The 17001-nt window shown below is 39.9% G+C and overlaps 3 protein-coding genes across 3 annotated transcripts; all 3 read left to right on the forward strand.

The window, feature by feature from the left end:
- The first annotated feature begins 4863 nt into the window (after positions 1-4863).
- On the forward strand, positions 4864-7491 carry LOC120293940 (putative disease resistance protein RGA4). The gene is made up of 5 exons (XM_039313765.1): positions 4864-5229; positions 5369-5455; positions 5774-6309; positions 6490-6701; positions 6758-7491. Exons 1-5 carry the CDS (start codon positions 4864-4866, stop codon positions 7489-7491), a joined length of 1935 nt encoding a protein of 644 aa, XP_039169699.1.
- Positions 7492-12216: 4725 nt separating this feature from the next.
- LOC120293941 (putative disease resistance protein RGA1) lies at positions 12217-14121 on the forward strand. Its single transcript, XM_039313766.1, has one exon. The coding sequence runs from the start codon at positions 12217-12219 to the stop codon at positions 14119-14121; it is 1905 nt and encodes a 634-aa protein (XP_039169700.1).
- LOC120293942 (disease resistance protein RPV1-like) lies at positions 14119-16632 on the forward strand. The gene is made up of 3 exons (XM_039313767.1): positions 14119-15461; positions 15669-15920; positions 16006-16632. The coding sequence occupies exons 1-3, from the start codon at positions 14160-14162 to the stop codon at positions 16630-16632; spliced, it is 2181 nt and encodes a 726-aa protein (XP_039169701.1). The 5' UTR covers positions 14119-14159.
- Positions 16633-17001: the final 369 nt, after the last annotated feature.

Consider the following 17001-nt stretch of genomic DNA (forward strand, 5'->3'; position numbering starts at 1 on the left):
TACATTTAAGGTATAAAATTGGAAAATAATAAGTTTTGGGGAAAATTGTCTAAAAAGTCCTAACCTATTACAGTTTTGTCAATTCAGTCATAAACCTTTTAACTTTGCTAATTGAGTCATAAACATTTTTACTTTTTGCCGATTTAGTTCATCCGGCTAATTTTGGCCGGAAAATGCTGACGTGGGCGCCGACGGTGCCATATAGGACTGTCGGCGCTGAAGTGGATAATTTTTAATAATATTTTAATTTTTTTAATTTTCTGTTTTTCCTTCTTCTTCTTTTTTTTCTTTTTGGCTTTTTTTTCAGCGGTTGGCCACCTGCCACGAGCAACAACCGGCCGGCTGGCCTCACTCGCCACAGAGGCAAGGCTCGGCCAGCAACGCAACCCCCGGCGGGGGAGCCGACCTTGCTAGATCCGGCGAGGCTCCCCTCGCTAGATCCGGTGAGGCCGGCCCTCGCCCGGCGAGCGTCGCCGTGGCCGACGCTTGCTTGGGCAAGGACGACCCAGCAAGGGCTCCCCTCGCCCGGATCCGGCGAGGTCGGCTCTCACCGGGGCCACGGTGCCCTCGCTAGGGGTCGCCCGTCACTTGGTCGGGCCTCGCTGTGGCGGGCAAGGCCAATCGGCTGACTGTGGTGGCCATCGGAAAAGCTAAAAAACATTAAAAAGAGGAAAAAAACATTAAAAAAATTCAAATTTTTTAAAATATTAAAATATTATTAAAAATTATCCACGTCGCACCGTGAGTCCTACATGGCACCGCTGACGTCCACGTTAGCATTTTCTGGCCAAAATTAGCTGGATGGACTAAATCGACAAGAAGTGAAAATATTTATAACTCAATTGGCAAAACTACAATAGGTCTAGAACTTTTAGACAATTTTCCCCAAGTTTTTGTCATAATTGCTAAGGGTCTACAAAAAATTCGATGACGATCGATAATTATAACCAATTAAAAAAGATAACTTCCTAATCCTATCTTCGAAACAATTAACTTCCGAATCATATCTACGGCTATAATAAGTTGCATTATTTGCATTTTATTATTATCTAGTAACACTTACCTAAAAGAGTTTCTTAGACGAGTCGCCAACCCTTTTTGTTTTATTGCACATGCAGAAACGAACTTAAATCCCCTAACAATAATCATTTTATGATAGAAAAGTAGTACAACAGATTCAAAACAAGCATGCATTTATATTCACATAGAGTTTCACATAAAGTCATGTTCAAGGTCTATGACCCAAAAGAGTACAAGCTCTGGCTTTCCAAAAAGAAGCGGTCCTAACTTACCTATACTAGCGGTCCTAACTTACCTATACTTCCGATTACCTCCTCTCAGCTCTAGGTCCTCCACTCGATGACCCTGAAAATTTTGTCCACAACGGGGTGAGATATAAATCTCAGCGAGTTCACGCTCTAAGCCTCGATTAGAAAAGAAATACGCCTAGAAGTGTTCTAACCATACACGCATTTAGTATAGAGGACTTACCTTGCCTCAGTTCTACTCTGCAAGTCAATACATTTCACTTCACAAAGCATATAATTAATGCACATAACAATTTGAGCACATCAATAACTCAATTAATCACAAGAGTCCCGATTATAAGACCAAACCGTTATGACATGTCCCATACCATGCCACACAGTTTTGTCTCATAATCAAACGCATCAAAATCACCCACTCATGCGTTCCAATTGTTAATTAAGCCACTCAAGGTACAATCGACTCCCACGTTCGGCTTTCTACTGGCATAGCCAGGCAACGTCTCTTCCCCATTGAGCATGGCTACGTCTCATTGACGGCTTTTCCGAATGAGCATAGGTCCAGAATCTACTACGATCCGATACCCTAATGCGTGGGCAACCCGAAAAGGGATTTAGTAACATCTGGCTTAATTGCTCGAGATGGTTCTCTTAACCAACATACGACCAATCAATTTCGGCCTAGGATACCGTGCATTGCACCCAATTGCCTCAATTAAAATGGTAAATCGGGTCTTTTTCTTCATATTAGAAATACATTGTAAATTAGTCGTGTGTGCTTTACCAAAAAAAAAAAAAAAATAGTCGTGTGTGAGTACACGATCAACTTGACCTAGAAAAATTGACATTCTTCTTTTTTAAAATCCCACTATTTTATATAGTATTAAAAACTATTTTGGTGTCAAAATCCAACACCCAAGATTTTTTGAATAAATATTGGAAATTCACAATTTTTGGAATTAAATACCAAAAATCCAATAAGCACTCAATTTGTAGAGATTATCACTCAATTGCAAAATTTAACCATACCATTGCAATCAGCATGAAATTCTGTCACTGGCTATCTCGGCCTAATTTCAGAAAAATAATTAATAATTAATTAATTTCAAAAATTAATTAAATAAATACATTAAATACTAAAAATGCTAAGTTAGGCTAAATAAATTTAATCTAACCACCTATTAAGCTAAATAAATTATTATAAGCATCCTAGATATATAACATTACACTAATTTAATTAACTATAAATTTCTAACCTCCTAATTACTTAATCGACTATCTTAATTTAACTAACTAAATTAATAATTAAAATAATTACACTAAATTAATCTAAACATCCCTTAAACCTTATTAACCTACTAAGAAAATTTTAATGCATAAACTCACCGGTTTATTGCGGAAACTGGTTCACCATGATGACGACGCGACGGCGGCCGAAATCCGAATTTTCGGCGGCATCGGCGAACACTTGGCCGAGCCCAAAGGCCTTGCAAGCCCACAACAAAAGCTGGGCTTGACTTCAGGCTTGGGCTTGGCTACAGATTGGGCCCGCTTCGCAGGCTCAAGATGGGCTGAAATGCTGAGATTCACGGGCTTCAAATGGGCTAGATCCAAAGCTGAAAACTAAACTGGGCTTGCTGGGCTGGGCTTCAAAAATTCACTAGATCTGTGGGCTGGAGACACGGGCCCAAGACGTTGGTTGGACAGAAAGACCCGTTGCCGGCCGTTTTGTCGGTTCAATTGTGTTGCATTTGAGAGAAAAGTGTTTTTTTTTTTTTTTTTTTTTTTTTTTTTTGGGATGCTTTCTCTTGAATGACGATTTCGCAATTGCACTTCACTATTGATTAAATTCTATTAAAGCATATTTGCTTCTTGTGCTCCATTGATAAGACTCATGTCCAGAATTGTTATAAAATCTGTCCCTTCTTGATAAAATCGGAAAACGAATTTCGGTGAAAAATATTTCATTGTTGATTTAATTTCAACAAAATAATAATATATTGTACTTTGGTACGTCAATATGTATTGAACAGAAGCAAAAGCCTCAGTACCCTTATTGTTTTGTTGGTTTTCGTAAAACAGGATTTATATTGTCAAGTACATAAAATTAAAATTTAAGACAATTTATAGTATAGTAATGTAAAATCACATTAAAAAAGCAAGAGAAAAAAGTTCGAAAAAAGATAATGGAAAGTGGGAGCAGGTGAATGCGAGGGTAGCATTAGAAACAAGTTTTCCTTGTATTTGATCAACAAGCTGTCGACCACCGATTTTAATCTATTAAGGTATTGGCTAGTGCATGACAGGTAAGAGTAACAATATCAATAATAAATAATATATAACAACAAGCTCTTTGTTTCAGGGATTGCCTCTAAAAATAAAACATAGGACACTAAAAATTGCAATGGGTTGATCATTCTGCTTGTAAGCAATACCTTTATTGCACTATCTATTCATTTTGCTTCCAATTAATATTTGTACTTGCCCCATTCAGTACTATGAGTTTGTTCAGCATAAAAGAATTGTTCTAATGAGCTTTAATGTTGTCAAACAATGTATTAGAACTTAGGAAAGAGTAGAAAGCCATGCTTTCTTTTCTTTTCTTTTTGAATTTTTTTGCTTATCCACATCCATTTTTATTCTGATAGACTCAGAATGTTTCCTCATTGCCTAACTAATCCACATATATCTTCTCTTCCGATCGATTTTCAATATTGATTATGTCTTAACAAATCCTAATGTGTCCTCTTTTGGAAGACTATAAACATTGATTAGTTCCTAAACTCTTCATCCTTTGTCTTTCTGGTGGACTTTAAGTAGCATTCTTATTTCCACATTAGATATGTGCCAAAATTATTAATACGATATTAGACTTCGCAGCATTACATTTGTTCATGAAGATGATAGATTTTCAAAGGGATATATGCACTAAAAAGTCCTAAAATTAATTACAAAAGTGTAATTAAGTCTTAAAATTTGCAAAAATGCAATCAAGTCTTAAAAATTGTTAGATTAGAACAATCGAGTCCTTCTATTGATTTTGTCTTTTTAATATTTCCTTTCTTCTATGTGGCGATGATGAAGCTAAAACACAAAACATAAGGCTAAAACGGCATTATTTTGGTCAAAATATGATTTTTAGCACAATTTTTTTAATTTTTTTAAAATTTTAACTTATTATCTTCTTCTTTTCTTTATTATTTAATTGAAATAAATTTGTATTAAAATTATATTTGAACCAAAATGATACATTTTAGTCATATCATCGCCACATAAAATAGAGAAAATAGTAAAAAAAAAAAAGGCACATTTATATTTTTTATTAGTCGAATCGCCATGTTCAAAAGTCTTTAACGTCATAGATAGAGGACGAGAAATGGTGGTCCAGTAAGCTCGACTTTATTAATCCCTGTATAGTCAAATGAGGGTATTTTCGTATTTTCGTTACTGATTGTGATTGGTCGTGAATAGAACGGGAGGAGACCAAACAGGTCGCGACTCGGCATCGGCAGAGCATCCTCCCGAAAGAAAAAACAGGAGGCGCAGGACCCCCGCAAAGCCATGGCGGAAGCACTCATTTCGCAGAGGGTGGACAATTATGGGGCGCTGGCGGCGAATTGTCCGAGCTGAAGAAGCCTTTTCCTTTCTCCGAAGTAGAGTGCCCGATGCGGAAAAGCGGAGATTCAGAGGACCCTGGGAAATCGACCGATGGCTGTGGGATGTCAAAGATGCTTTCTGTGATGCGGAGGACTTACTCGAAGAATGGAACCTGGAAGTTATGCAATTACGAGAATCGCCGAGCAAAGATGAGAAGTTGAACCAGGTAATTCCCTCCTCCTCTTCGCCTTCTGAAAAACCTGATTTAAGGCTGGAGATGAGCGCCCGTACGAAGAAAATCAGGGAGAGAATAGAAGCCATCGCTGCCGAAGGGAGGGATTTGGGCTTGCGAGAGTGCGCGGAGGATGTGCGTGTGGAGAGAAGAGAGCGGTTGGACTCCTTTGTGTACGATGATGATATTATAGGGAGAGAGGATGATAAAAGCGCAATTATGAACTTCTTGTTAGACTCTGACACTGATGAACGAATTTCTTTCTTTATAATAGGGGTCGAGTGGGATTGGAAAGCCGGCTCTTGATCGCTGTCTATACGAAGATGACAAGGTCAAGAAGCATTTCGATGTAAGGATATGGGTCTGTATGTGTTACAAACACTTAGATTATCTCGAAAGCGAAGTATGAGAAATCAGAGGAAGAGAGACAACAGAGAGAGTAGATGACATGGAGCAACTGTGAAAATATCTCCTAGTTATTGAACATCTGTGGTATTTGGCTCCTGAACAATGGGGGAGCTTGAGAAGTTTATTGATATGAGGTGCCCAAGGAAGCAGGATTCTGATAACTACACACAGTTTTTCAGCTGCGGACTTTCCGAGTACAACCCCATTTTATTGTCTCGAGGCCCTTCCAACAGAGTCGTCTTTTGATTTATCGATGAGAATGGCTTGTCAGGAAGAAGAAGAGACTAGAAATCCAATTAAGGTAGATATTGGTAGGCGGATAGTCAAAATGTGTGATGGAATCCCTTTGGCAATACGAATGATTGGAAGTCTATTATTCTTCAAGAAAACCGAAGCTGAGTGGTTACATTTTGAGGACGAGATCTCAGAACTTTCTGCAGATTTACTTCAGCTCAGTTATAATCATCTCCCATGCCATCTAAAACAGTGCTTTGCCTTCTGTTCATTGTTTCCCAAAGACTGGGTGATTGATAAACAAATGTTGACCAAGTCTCTGGAGGCAGAAGGATTTATCCTGTCCATAGACAATGGAGATTGGGACATGGAAGATATTGCTCATGACTATTTCATGGATCTACTTGGGAGGAATTTCTTTCAAGACTGTGTTAAAGATGAACTTGGAAATACGAAGTCTTGTAGGATGCATCATTTAGTAAATGACCTAGCACACCATGTTGCTGGAACTGAGTATGGAAGAATTTATCATTTGCAGTCACACCTTGAAGAAAGAACTCATCATTTGTCATGGTATTCAACTTTACATTTATCAGAGGGAGATCCATATATACACGGAGCATATTATCTGAGGACACTCATCAAAACTAGTCAAAGAAAAAGCTCAAGGTGTGAAACTCAAATGGGTGAAGAAACTCTTCGCAAATTTATTTCTAGTTTCAAGTTCTTACGTGCCTTGGATCTGCATGACAGTGGTATAGAGAAGTTGCCAAGTTCCATTTGTGAGTTGAAGCACCTGACATTTCTAGATTTCTCTGAAAATGAAGGAATCGTAAGGCTTCCTGATTCTTTGACAAAAATGAAAACCTTGCATGTACTTAAACTCAATATGTGTTACAAGCTAATAGAATTGCCTAGGGATATAAGAAAATTGGTCAACCTCAGGCACCTGGAGTTTAGCAACTGTAATGCCCTATCATATGAGGGATGGGTGAGTTGACTCTTTTGCACATTCTAACAGATTTCATTTTGCCTGGGGATGATTCCTGCCGAGAGAGTTACGGCGGGCTACGGGAGTTGAACAGGTTAAACAATTTGAGAGGAAGCCTCAGAATTGAAGTAAAGGGAAAAATAAAAGATGCAGTAGCAGAATCAAATGGCTCGAACTTGAAGGAGAAGAATTCCTTAGTTTCACTAGTATTAGTATTTGTCGGAAAAGAACGTGATGAAGTTCTACTCAAAGAGCTGCAGCCAAGCTTAAATCTTCAAAGCTTAGAACCAAGAGGCTATGGGGGCCCAATGTTTCCAAGCTGGATGTCTCGCATGCCTAAGTTAGTTCAGCTACGGTTGTTTGATTGTGCACGATGCAAAAGTCTCCCATCACTTGGTGAGCTCACTAGCCTCAAGCATTTGGAAATTGGTGAGCTATCCATAACAGAGTACACAGAAAGTGATATTCATACCCTCTCATCACTTCCTAATCTGTCTACATTAAGGATATGGGAGTGTCCTAATTTGAACGGATTCCACAACTTGTACAACTCAAGGAGTTGGGACCTCCTAGTTTGCCTGTGGAGGCCCTTGCAGACTTTAGTTGCCACTACTGAACATATAATTGGTATTGATGATCGAGTGAAGGATGTAATCCGAGAAGCAGGATCATCCTCACAACCAGAAGAAAAGATGTTTACCAGATTCAAAGAAATGAGGACCAAGTCATTTCATATGAGCATGACCATGAGATTTTACCGATGAATGAAAATCATGCTCTCGAACTTTTCCGGAAATCTTCCTTTTGCTATTGATACTGTGGGAAGATATTTGAATGGGAAGAACGAAAATATATGGAGACAGGCTTTGGATGACTTAAAGGGAGCTGCAAGAGAAAGTGGAACGAATGTTGGAGGCATGCTATAAACTTTTGGGCAAAAAGGCCAGAGAAATTTTCCTTGATGTAGCGTGTTTCTTTACAGGGGTTGAAAAGACAATGCCCTTTTACATGTGGGTTGCTCGTAAACTTGGCCTTGATATACGAGTTGATGAGCTTCATAACATGTCCTTTCTAAAAACTGGAGAAAAAAAAAGAGTTTTTGATGCACGGCCAACTAAAATTTCTGGGAAGAGAAATTGTCAAGAGGGAAGATGAAGACCCCTGGCAGCGGAGCAGGGTGTGGAATTACGAAGATGTCCAAACAACATTGTGCAAAAGAAGGTAAAATCACGCTGAGATTTCTCCAGTATTCTTGTCAAGTTTTCGTCTTATCATTTTACTATTTCATTGCATAATTATTTGTTCAAATTTCATGCTTCCATTTCGTTAATGAATTGGCCGGGTGCCAGCAAGGTTAAAGCTCTTCGTGTAACCCGTGATTTTATTCAAGTTGATGGCGAAGTATTTCATCATCTATCGAATTTGAGGTTTCTTAAATTGGACAATGTTGATATTGATGGAAATCCTGAGAATCTTCTTTCAAACCTAGTATGGCTTGATTGGCATGGATGCCATGATAAATATAAGTTGTTTGAATTCAAATAGAATCCATTATCATAAATACAAGGGGATTTCTAGAGACGTTGGAAGCTGATTCACCTTAGGAATTTCTTTCAAAGTCAGCCTTACTTGCTCACACTCACAAGAATGGTAAAAAAACTCTAGAGAGAAGTGAGATGGATATAAATGAGGGGGGAGTCCCAATATATAAGTACAAGCTCAAATGTAGTCATAAATCTCTCCTCAATCCCACGGTAGAGATCACATCTTCTACCTGCATTTATTAAAAGAGTGTTCTCGAGTATTCTAAAATACTCGAGAAAACTTTAGGATTCGAGAGATAGTCAAGGGTTGCTCGTTCATGTCATACAAAACCTTTTGGGTCGCATCCCTTCCTTGGGTTGTGACAATAGCATGTGCTCTTTTGTTTATGTTGTGGATGATTATAATGTTACTTTTTATTAGAGGTGTTAGAATGGGTTTGAACTCAATTTGAACCCATATTTAATAGAACCCATATTTAATAAGATGAGTCGAATATGAGTTAGTTAACTTTTAATAAAATGAGTTATTAATGGGTTTGGGTTGTTTGTAAATGTAATGATAAATTGATTGTAAATGGGTTTGTCTTTAAACCCATTGAAAACCCATTTAACTTATAAAGATTATTAGTTAAGTCAATCCATTAAGGATATATATTCTCTTTAAATATTATTTTATCATTTTTATTTATTTTTATTTTCGATTTTCTAATATTATTTTCTTTTATTTTCTTTCTTTATTTTTCTTCTTTCCCAACGAAGTCCAACAGTTGACCCTCATCGGATGCCAAAAGAGGACTGTAGGGCGTCGGTAGGGCGAAGTTCGCAACTGTTGCCCAATTACATTGGCAAGCCCGAGCTCACCAAATCTAGGGAGTTGAGCACACCGGCCTCATTGATCTAGTGAGACTTGAGCTCGCCAAAGTCAAAGAAAGCTTGACCTTGCTTTGGAATCAGGGCGAGACCAAGGCTCAAGCCTTGCCGATCTAGCGAGACTTAAGCTCACTAGTGTCAAGGCAAGCTCAACCTTGTTGGATTTGGCAAGGTCGAGCCTCACCTAAGGCAAGCAAGGCCGAGGCTCAAGCCTTGCCAATCTAGCGAGACTTGAGCTCACCGACATCGAGGCGAGCTAGACCTCGCTAGATTCAACAAGGCTCGACTCGCTGAAATCAAACAAGCTCAAGCCTTGTTGGCCTGTGGCGAGGCTAGAGCTTGCCGTCATCAGCCATGATGTCCATGGTCGGCGATCGGTTGAAGAAGAGAAAAAAGAAAAAAGAATTAAAAATTCTATTTATTGGAAAAAGAAGTTAAAATAAAACTACTTAAAAGGAGTGCACAAAAATCAAATCGATTTCCTATATGAAGCAAAAAATATTTTTTAATTTATTTTCAAGTTTCAACCAAACACTTTGTAAAATATTATCATTTTTAAAAATACCACATTTTTTTGTGAAATAAATGAAAGCCTTAATTTTTTAAAGAAAATTATATTATGAATCCATAATTTTGTAATTATATGAAAGTGTGTTGACACCTAAATTTTGGCGATTAATTTAATCATTTAGTCATTAAAAATTAGGTTTAATTTTATAAAAAAATTAATTACATAGCATATAGATTTATGTGCATTTTATTTAAATTGGCATTTTATTTATTGGGTAGGTGCGGATGGGTTCAAATTGATCGGACTAAGCCCATAAAGACTACAAGTTAGCTCGAGCCCATTTTCTGAAATTGAGATTTGAAATAATGATTTTTGGAATTTAAGAAAATTGGGTTGTGATCTTATCTTTAAAAATCAGTAGAAAATGTTTAGGAGATAAGGAGAATAGTATGAGATAAAAGGATTTTGTGATTCGGAGGTTATAGGCAATTTTCGAAATATTCTAAGAAGATTGCATTATGTTTGTCTATAAAAAGGAGACCGTGTACAGCAGAGAAAAGTGGGGGCTTTTTTCTAGGGCTTCTCTTCGTCGAAGAAAAAAAGAAGAGAAAAGTCAAAAGGTGAAAAAGAGAGGAAAAGTGCTGACATCAGCAGAGGGAGAGAGAACACAGGGACTGTTCACTGTCTCCTTCCCTTCGCTGCTCACGATCGTGCATTACCGGCCGGAGGTCCACACCGCCGGGCGACCCGGAGCCTCACGCCGCACCACTGTGCCCACACCGTCGCCACTCTGCTGTGGCCCTCCCTCGACGAGTCTTCACCATTGTTCCGCCAGTCTCGCCACGACATCCGGCCCCGACGTCGACGCACGCAGCTGCTCCCTTGCCGGTCCGTCTCCCTTGCGCGACCCACTGCCGAGATCTGCCGTCTTGCCCCACCGGACTTCCGTCTGCGAACACCCTAGCAGACGACCTGACGACCGCTCCAGCAACGCCGCAACGACCTGCTGCTCTGCTGTGTTGCGACCCGGAGTCTTCTACCCGAGCCGATTGACCCATTGTAGCCCTCTGACGCCGCAACAGCCACGGGTTTCCTCTGTTGCGCTTCCACCCTCCGATCGGTCGCACCAGCCTCGCCCGAAGCCCATCGCCACTCTCCTGCCCGTCCGGACCCGAGCCTCCCTAGCTCCGCTCCTGTGCTGCAGCCGCCCTTGCCGGACTGATCAGCCGGCTCCCCTCGGAGATTCACGGCTGTGTGCGGAAAGGAAGAGCAAACAGAAAAAGAGAAAAAAGAAAAATCAGATTAGGTAGTTTTTCTTTTATTTTCTTTTATTTTTTTTATTATTTCTTTAATATTCTGTTTTAGTGGAATTGTTCCTTAATATATGACTGATATCCCAATATGAAATAGTCCCTCATTAGGGATTGATAGTCCGATTTTCGCGCCCGAAATCCGACTCGCAATCCCTTACAAAATCGACAATCCAATCTGCCCGATATTCGATTCGCGATTTAATTTAAAATTGACCAACCCGCATGTTTTAACAATATAACAATATGGATTGGGTTAGGTCGTCGAGTCAAATATGGGTCAATAAGTTTACATTAGTTATAAATATGTCATAAATAGGTTAATGAGTCAATTTGGATCAGATCATTCATGATCCGACCCAAACTTGACCTAGACAAGTCTATGTTTTATTAACTTGCGTTCATGATAATTTATATGGCAATCCTACGTGATAATTTATATGGCAATCCACTTGAATAATGACACGTGGAGTGATTTTTGGAGCCGGAAGTTTCAATAAGATACCATTCTTTTGGATGATGGTAGGGCAGAATCGAGCCGTTTTAGTAATACAACTAATTTGTGTATTTGTTCAATGGGAAGTGTTTTCCAAGTATTGATTTTTCAGACTTTCGACTGTTTGATTGGCGGAAAATTACCAAATCAGCTGAAAACACTTTCCTATTAAAGAAAGTATTCGTGCATAATTTTAGGAAAGTGAATCCAGAAATACTTATCTCGATTTTTTTAATATTAAATTATTTGCTTTTCTTTTATTTTCTTATTTACTTTTCCTTTCTTTTTTTTTTGAACAGTACTTTTCCTTTCTTGGCCCGTCACCTTTTTCTTCTCCCTCCTCTGCCGATCACCGACCTTAGGCCGATCACCGATCGAGCCTCACCGAGATCTAGTGCACTTCACCCCCGAAGAGCCATGGCGGAAGCACTCATCTTGAGAGTAGCTAAACTTCTGGATGATTTCCCAGAAGGTGCAAAATTATGGGGCGCTGGCGGCGAATTTTCCGAGTTCAAGAAAACCGTTTCCTTTCTCCGAAGTATATTGCCCGATGCGGAAAAGCGGAGATTCAAAGAACACAGGGAAATCGACCGATGGCTGAGGAATCTCAAAGATGCTTTCTATGATGCGGAGGACTTACTCGAAGAATGGAACATTGACGTCATGCCATTACGAGAATCGCCGAGCAAAGATGAGAGTTGAAGCAGGTAATTCCCTCCTCCTCTTCGCCTTCTGCAAAACCTGATTTAAGGCTGGAGATGAGCGCCCGTGCGAAGACAATCAGGGAGAGATTAGAAGCCATCGCTGCCGAAGGGAAGGATTTGGGCTTGCGAGAGTGCGCGGAGGATGTGCGTGTGGAGAGAAGAGAGCGGTTGGACTCCTTTGTGTACGATGAGGAGATTATAGGGAGAGAGGATGATAAAAGCGCAATTATGAACTTCTTGTTAGACTCTGACACGGATGAACAAATTTCTTTCTTTATAATACGGGGTCAGAGTGGGATTGGAAAGACTGCTCTCACTCGATGTGTGTACGAAGATGACATGGTCAAGAAGCATTTTGATTTAAGGATATGGGTCTGTGTGGGTTTCAGCGGCTTCCATAGTATCGAAAGGGAAGTGCGGAAAATCAGAGGAAGAGAGACAACAGAGAGAGCAGATGACGAGGAGCAATTGCGAAGATATCTCCTAGTTATTGACGATATGCAGCCTGTGGATCCTGAACGATGGCGGAGTTTGAAAAGTTTATTGATGGGAGGTGCCCAAGGAAGCAAGATTCTAATAACTACTTCCTTTCAGGAAGTTGCGGAATTTTTGAGTACATCCCCATCTCATTGTCTCGAGGCCCTTCGAGCAGAGTCATCTGTTGATTTATTGATGAAAATGGCTTGCCAGGAAGAAGAAGAGACTAGAAATCCAAGTAAGGTAAAAATCGGGAGGCAGATAGTCAAAATGTGTGATGGAATCCCTTTGGCAATACGAATGATCGGACGTCTATTATTCTTCAAGAAAACTGCAGCTGAGTGGTCTAATTTTCGGAACGAGATCTCAGAAGTTTCTGCAGGCTTAGATGACTTAAGTTCAATGCTTGGGTCTTGTTATATTTATCTCCCATGCCATCTAAAACAGTGCTTTGCCTTCTGTTCATTGTTTCCTGAAGACTGGGTGATTGATAAGCAAATGTTGACGAGTCTCTGGATAGCAGGAGGATTTGTCCAGCCCATAGACAACATCGATCAGGATATGAAAGATATTGCTCATGAGTATTTCATGGATCTACTTTGGAGGAATTTCTTTCAAGACTGCACTAAAGATGAACTTGGAAATGTGACGTCTTGTAAGATGCACCATTTTGTATATCACCTAGCGTGCAAGCTTGCTATAGGCGAGTATTGTCAAGAAACTCATCAGTTACTGTGGTCAATTAATGAAGGAACTCGCCATCTATCGTGGGATTCAACTTCAGATTTATCACAGAAACTTCCACCTAATCTAGTCAAAGCGAAAGGTCTCAGGACATTCATCAAAATGGATCAGACAAAAAGCGGAAGGCATGGAACTCAAATGGGTGAACAAACTCTTTGCAAATTCCTTTCTACTTTCAAGTTCTTGCGTGTCTTGGATTGGCATGATAGTGGCATCGAGAAGTTGCCAAGTTCCATTTGTGAGTTGAAGCACCTGGCATTTCTAGATCTCTCTGAAAATGAAGGAATCATGAGGCTTCCTGATTTTATGACAAGATTGCAAACCTTGCAAGTACTTAAACTCAATAAGTGTAACAAGCTAGTAGAATTGCCTAAAGATTTTAGAAAATTGGTCAACCTAAGGCAACTTGAGATAAGCGATTGTAGTGCCCTATCTCATATGCCACAAGGGTTGGGCCAGTTGACTCTTTTGCACACTCTAACAGATTTCCTTCTGCCTGGGGATGATTCTTGTTCAAAGAATTGCAGTGGGCTGGGGGAGTTGAATAGGTTAAGCAATTTGAGAGGAAGCCTAAGAATAGAAGTTAAGGGAGAAATAGCAGATGCAGGAGCAGAATCAAATGCTGCAAACTTGAAGGAGAAGGATTCCTTAGTTTCACTGGTGTTAGTGTTTGCCAGAAAAGAAAGTGATGAAGTTTTACTTAAAGACCTGCAGCCAAGCTTAAATCTTGAAGCTTAGAAATAAGAGGCTATGGGGGCACAAGGTTTCCAAGCTGGATGTCCTGCATGCCCAAATTAGTTCGGCTACAATTGTTTGATTGTGCAGCATGCAAAAGTCTCCCATCACTTGGTGAGCTCACTAGCCTCAAGCATTTGGAGATTGGTGAGCTACCTACAGTTGAGTACACAGAAAGTGATATTGATACTCTCTTATCGCTTCCTAATCTGTCTACATTAATGATAAAGAGGTGTCCTAATTTGGATTGGATTCCACCACTTCTACGTCCCTCGGAGTTGAAACCTCCTAGTTTCCCTTTGGAGTCGTTGCAGACCTCATTTGCCCCAATTGAACAGGTAACTGGTATTATTGATCGAGTGAAGGAGGTAATCAAACTATTGGCAATAGAAGATGATGGGGGTAAACCACACATGGTTGGAATCCATGGAACTAACGGAATTGGCAAGACAACTATTGCGAAGGCCGTATACAACCGAATCTCCTCATGTTTCGATAGTTGTAGCTTTCTCGCAGAGATTGGTGATAAAGTGCAAAATAATGGCGGTATCCAGCTTGTGCAAACTAAGTTGATATGTGATATTCTTGATCGAGATTGCAATGTTGCTTCTTTTGAAGGAGGAATCGAGTTTTTCTTGGATGTATTCAGCGACATAAAAGCTCTTATCGTCCTAGATGATGTGGAAGAACCGTCTCATCTTTATGATCTAGTTGGTACCCAGCTTGAGTGGTTTGGTCCTGTGAGTCGGATAATTGTTACATCAGAAAATCTTGGAATTTTCGAAACATATGCAGAAAGGGCTAATATCTATGAGGTGAATAAGATGGATAATGGTCGAGCTCTTGAACATTTTCACAAGCATGCTTCAATACCTTGGTATCCTGAAATTGGGAAGCGCATTGTCAAAGCCACTCGGCAGGTTCCATTTTTTATTGAAGTTATTGGTTCACTTCTACATGGAAAAACAATAGACGATTGGAGGAAGATGGAGGACATGATAAAACTACACTCTCGAGAGATTTTGAAGGATTGTAGGGAGATTTTGAAAATCTGTTATGAAGCATTAGATGAAAAGCAGAAACAAATATTTCGGGACATAGCATGGTTTGCCAATGGTGTGGATAGCCAAATTGCATCATATATGTGGCCTGATCTAGATCTTTTGCCTTCTTACCAAGTTCTGATGCCCCTAGCAAAAATTGGAGAAGACAACAAGCTGCGGATGCATAAACTGTTGAAGCACCTCTGCAGAGCTGTAGATCGAGAAGAACCTATATATCATGTAAAGCGCAGAAGACTATACATCAATGATCCAGACCTGAAAGTAATCAACGAAGAAGAGGTAAGGGTTCTTGGTTCAATGGTTTGCTTTCTTCCATTAAATGGAAGCCTTGATGTATAAGTTTAAATTTGTTATCCAGCTTTTTACTTATTTTACCATGGGTAGGTTGTCTTTGCATGCACGGAAAAGATAGCACCCTAGTCCTTACCAAATTTGTCCCATCGTCTTTATGACTTAAGATTGGTTTGTTTCTCTTGGCAAATGTAGGGAATGGAAGTGGCGGAAGCCCTTTGCCCCGATACATTTACGGAAACTTTGCCAAATGTAAGGTTCTTGAAATTGGACCATGCAAGTATGACTGGAAATTTTGCAGACGTATTTCCAAAGTTAAGGTGGCTTCGTTGGCAAGGGTGCCCAAGGGATTTCGAAGCAACAGAACTTAATCTGACTGAACTGGTCATTCTTGATCTTTCATGGAGCAAAGTCACTAAAGACTGGGGAGGCTGGAGGAAAATCAAGGTGGTTTCGTGTTTACTGCTCTAATGTATTTATTGTGTTAATTATCTGGCAATTGACCTTATGATTTTTTCTCTCTGTTTTACAGATGGAGCAGTTGAAAGTCTTAAATCTCACTAGTTGCACTGACTTATTGATAAGTCCTGAATTTTCTAGCTTTCCAAACTTGGAGATACTGATTCTAGAGCGATGCTCTCGGTTGGTCCATTTAGATCCTTCAATTGGGGGCCTCAAAAAATTGCTTTGCCTAAATTTGAAGTCCTGCACTGAACTCAACAGGTTGCCTGCCGAACTGGGTGCTTTGAAAGCTTTGAAAGAGCTCCTCATTGATGAGACTTCTGTGCATGATATTTTTTTGCAAAGTGATTCAGAAGAAGTTGAACACCTGACATCACTTTCAATACTCTCAGCAAATAATTCAAATATTACCAAACTCCCCAGTGGAGTTGGAGCGAAACTCCGACGCTTGTCATTGAGGAATTGTGGTTGGATACAAAAACTGCCAGAGTCCATTGGCCAATTGGGAAGCCCTTTAGAGGAGCTTGATATTTCAGGAACATGCATTTCTGAATTGCCGGGTTCCTTTGGTAATCTGCAGAGGTTGAGAGTGTTAAAGATGCACTATTGCTTCATAAGAAAATTTCCTAGTTTTATTTGGCATTTACATAGCCTTGAAGAAATAGATGCCTCCGAATATAGAAGGGGACATTCCTAGAGATATTGGGAAGCTAGAAAATCTGAGAATCTTGAGGTTGCGAAATTCTGCTATTTCCAGCCTACCTCCTAAAATCAAGCATCTTTCGAAGCTGGAGACTCTTGATGTACGTCGCTGCGACAAGCTTCATGAGTTGCCAGCACTCCCCCCTAGTTTGATCGTTGTGCATTTGAGTCCAAAATTGAAGGAAAAGGTGTCTGACCTGTTGATGAAGAAGCATTGTTTCATCACTGTATAACTTGGATGACAAGGTTATTGGAACCGGTCTTTGTTCTACTTAGCTTTGGCTATGCTCTGTAAGTTATCCGGATAATTGTTAACGCGTCTGCTGATATTTCCTTTCAATGTATCTGAGCTTCCTCTGATATT

The sequence above is a fragment of the Eucalyptus grandis genome, chromosome 5 (genome assembly GCF_016545825.1).
Source record: "Eucalyptus grandis isolate ANBG69807.140 chromosome 5, ASM1654582v1, whole genome shotgun sequence".
In the NCBI taxonomy this organism is placed as follows: Eukaryota; Viridiplantae; Streptophyta; class Magnoliopsida; order Myrtales; family Myrtaceae; genus Eucalyptus; species Eucalyptus grandis.

What these genes read in the sequence shown, in the direction of transcription:
- LOC120293940 (XM_039313765.1), top strand. Translation starts at nt 4,864, where the DNA reads ATGGGGCGCTGGCGGCGAATTGTCCGAGCTGAAGAAGCCTTTTCCTTT. An exon ending in ATTTCGATGTAAGGATATGG is followed by an intron (nt 5,456 to 5,773) that starts GTCTGTATGTGT and finishes ATGGCTTGTCAG; the next exon opens with GAAGAAGAAGAGACTAGAAA. An exon ending in GCACCTGGAGTTTAGCAACT is followed by an intron (nt 6,702 to 6,757) that starts GTAATGCCCTAT and finishes ACATTCTAACAG; the next exon opens with ATTTCATTTTGCCTGGGGAT.
- LOC120293941 (XM_039313766.1), top strand. Translation starts at nt 12,217, where the DNA reads ATGAGCGCCCGTGCGAAGACAATCAGGGAGAGATTAGAAGCCATCGCT.
- LOC120293942 (XM_039313767.1), top strand. Translation starts at nt 14,160, where the DNA reads ATGTCCTGCATGCCCAAATTAGTTCGGCTACAATTGTTTGATTGTGCA. An exon ending in AAGTAATCAACGAAGAAGAG is followed by an intron (nt 15,462 to 15,668) that starts GTAAGGGTTCTT and finishes TGGCAAATGTAG; the next exon opens with GGAATGGAAGTGGCGGAAGC. An exon ending in GAGGCTGGAGGAAAATCAAG is followed by an intron (nt 15,921 to 16,005) that starts GTGGTTTCGTGT and finishes TCTGTTTTACAG; the next exon opens with ATGGAGCAGTTGAAAGTCTT.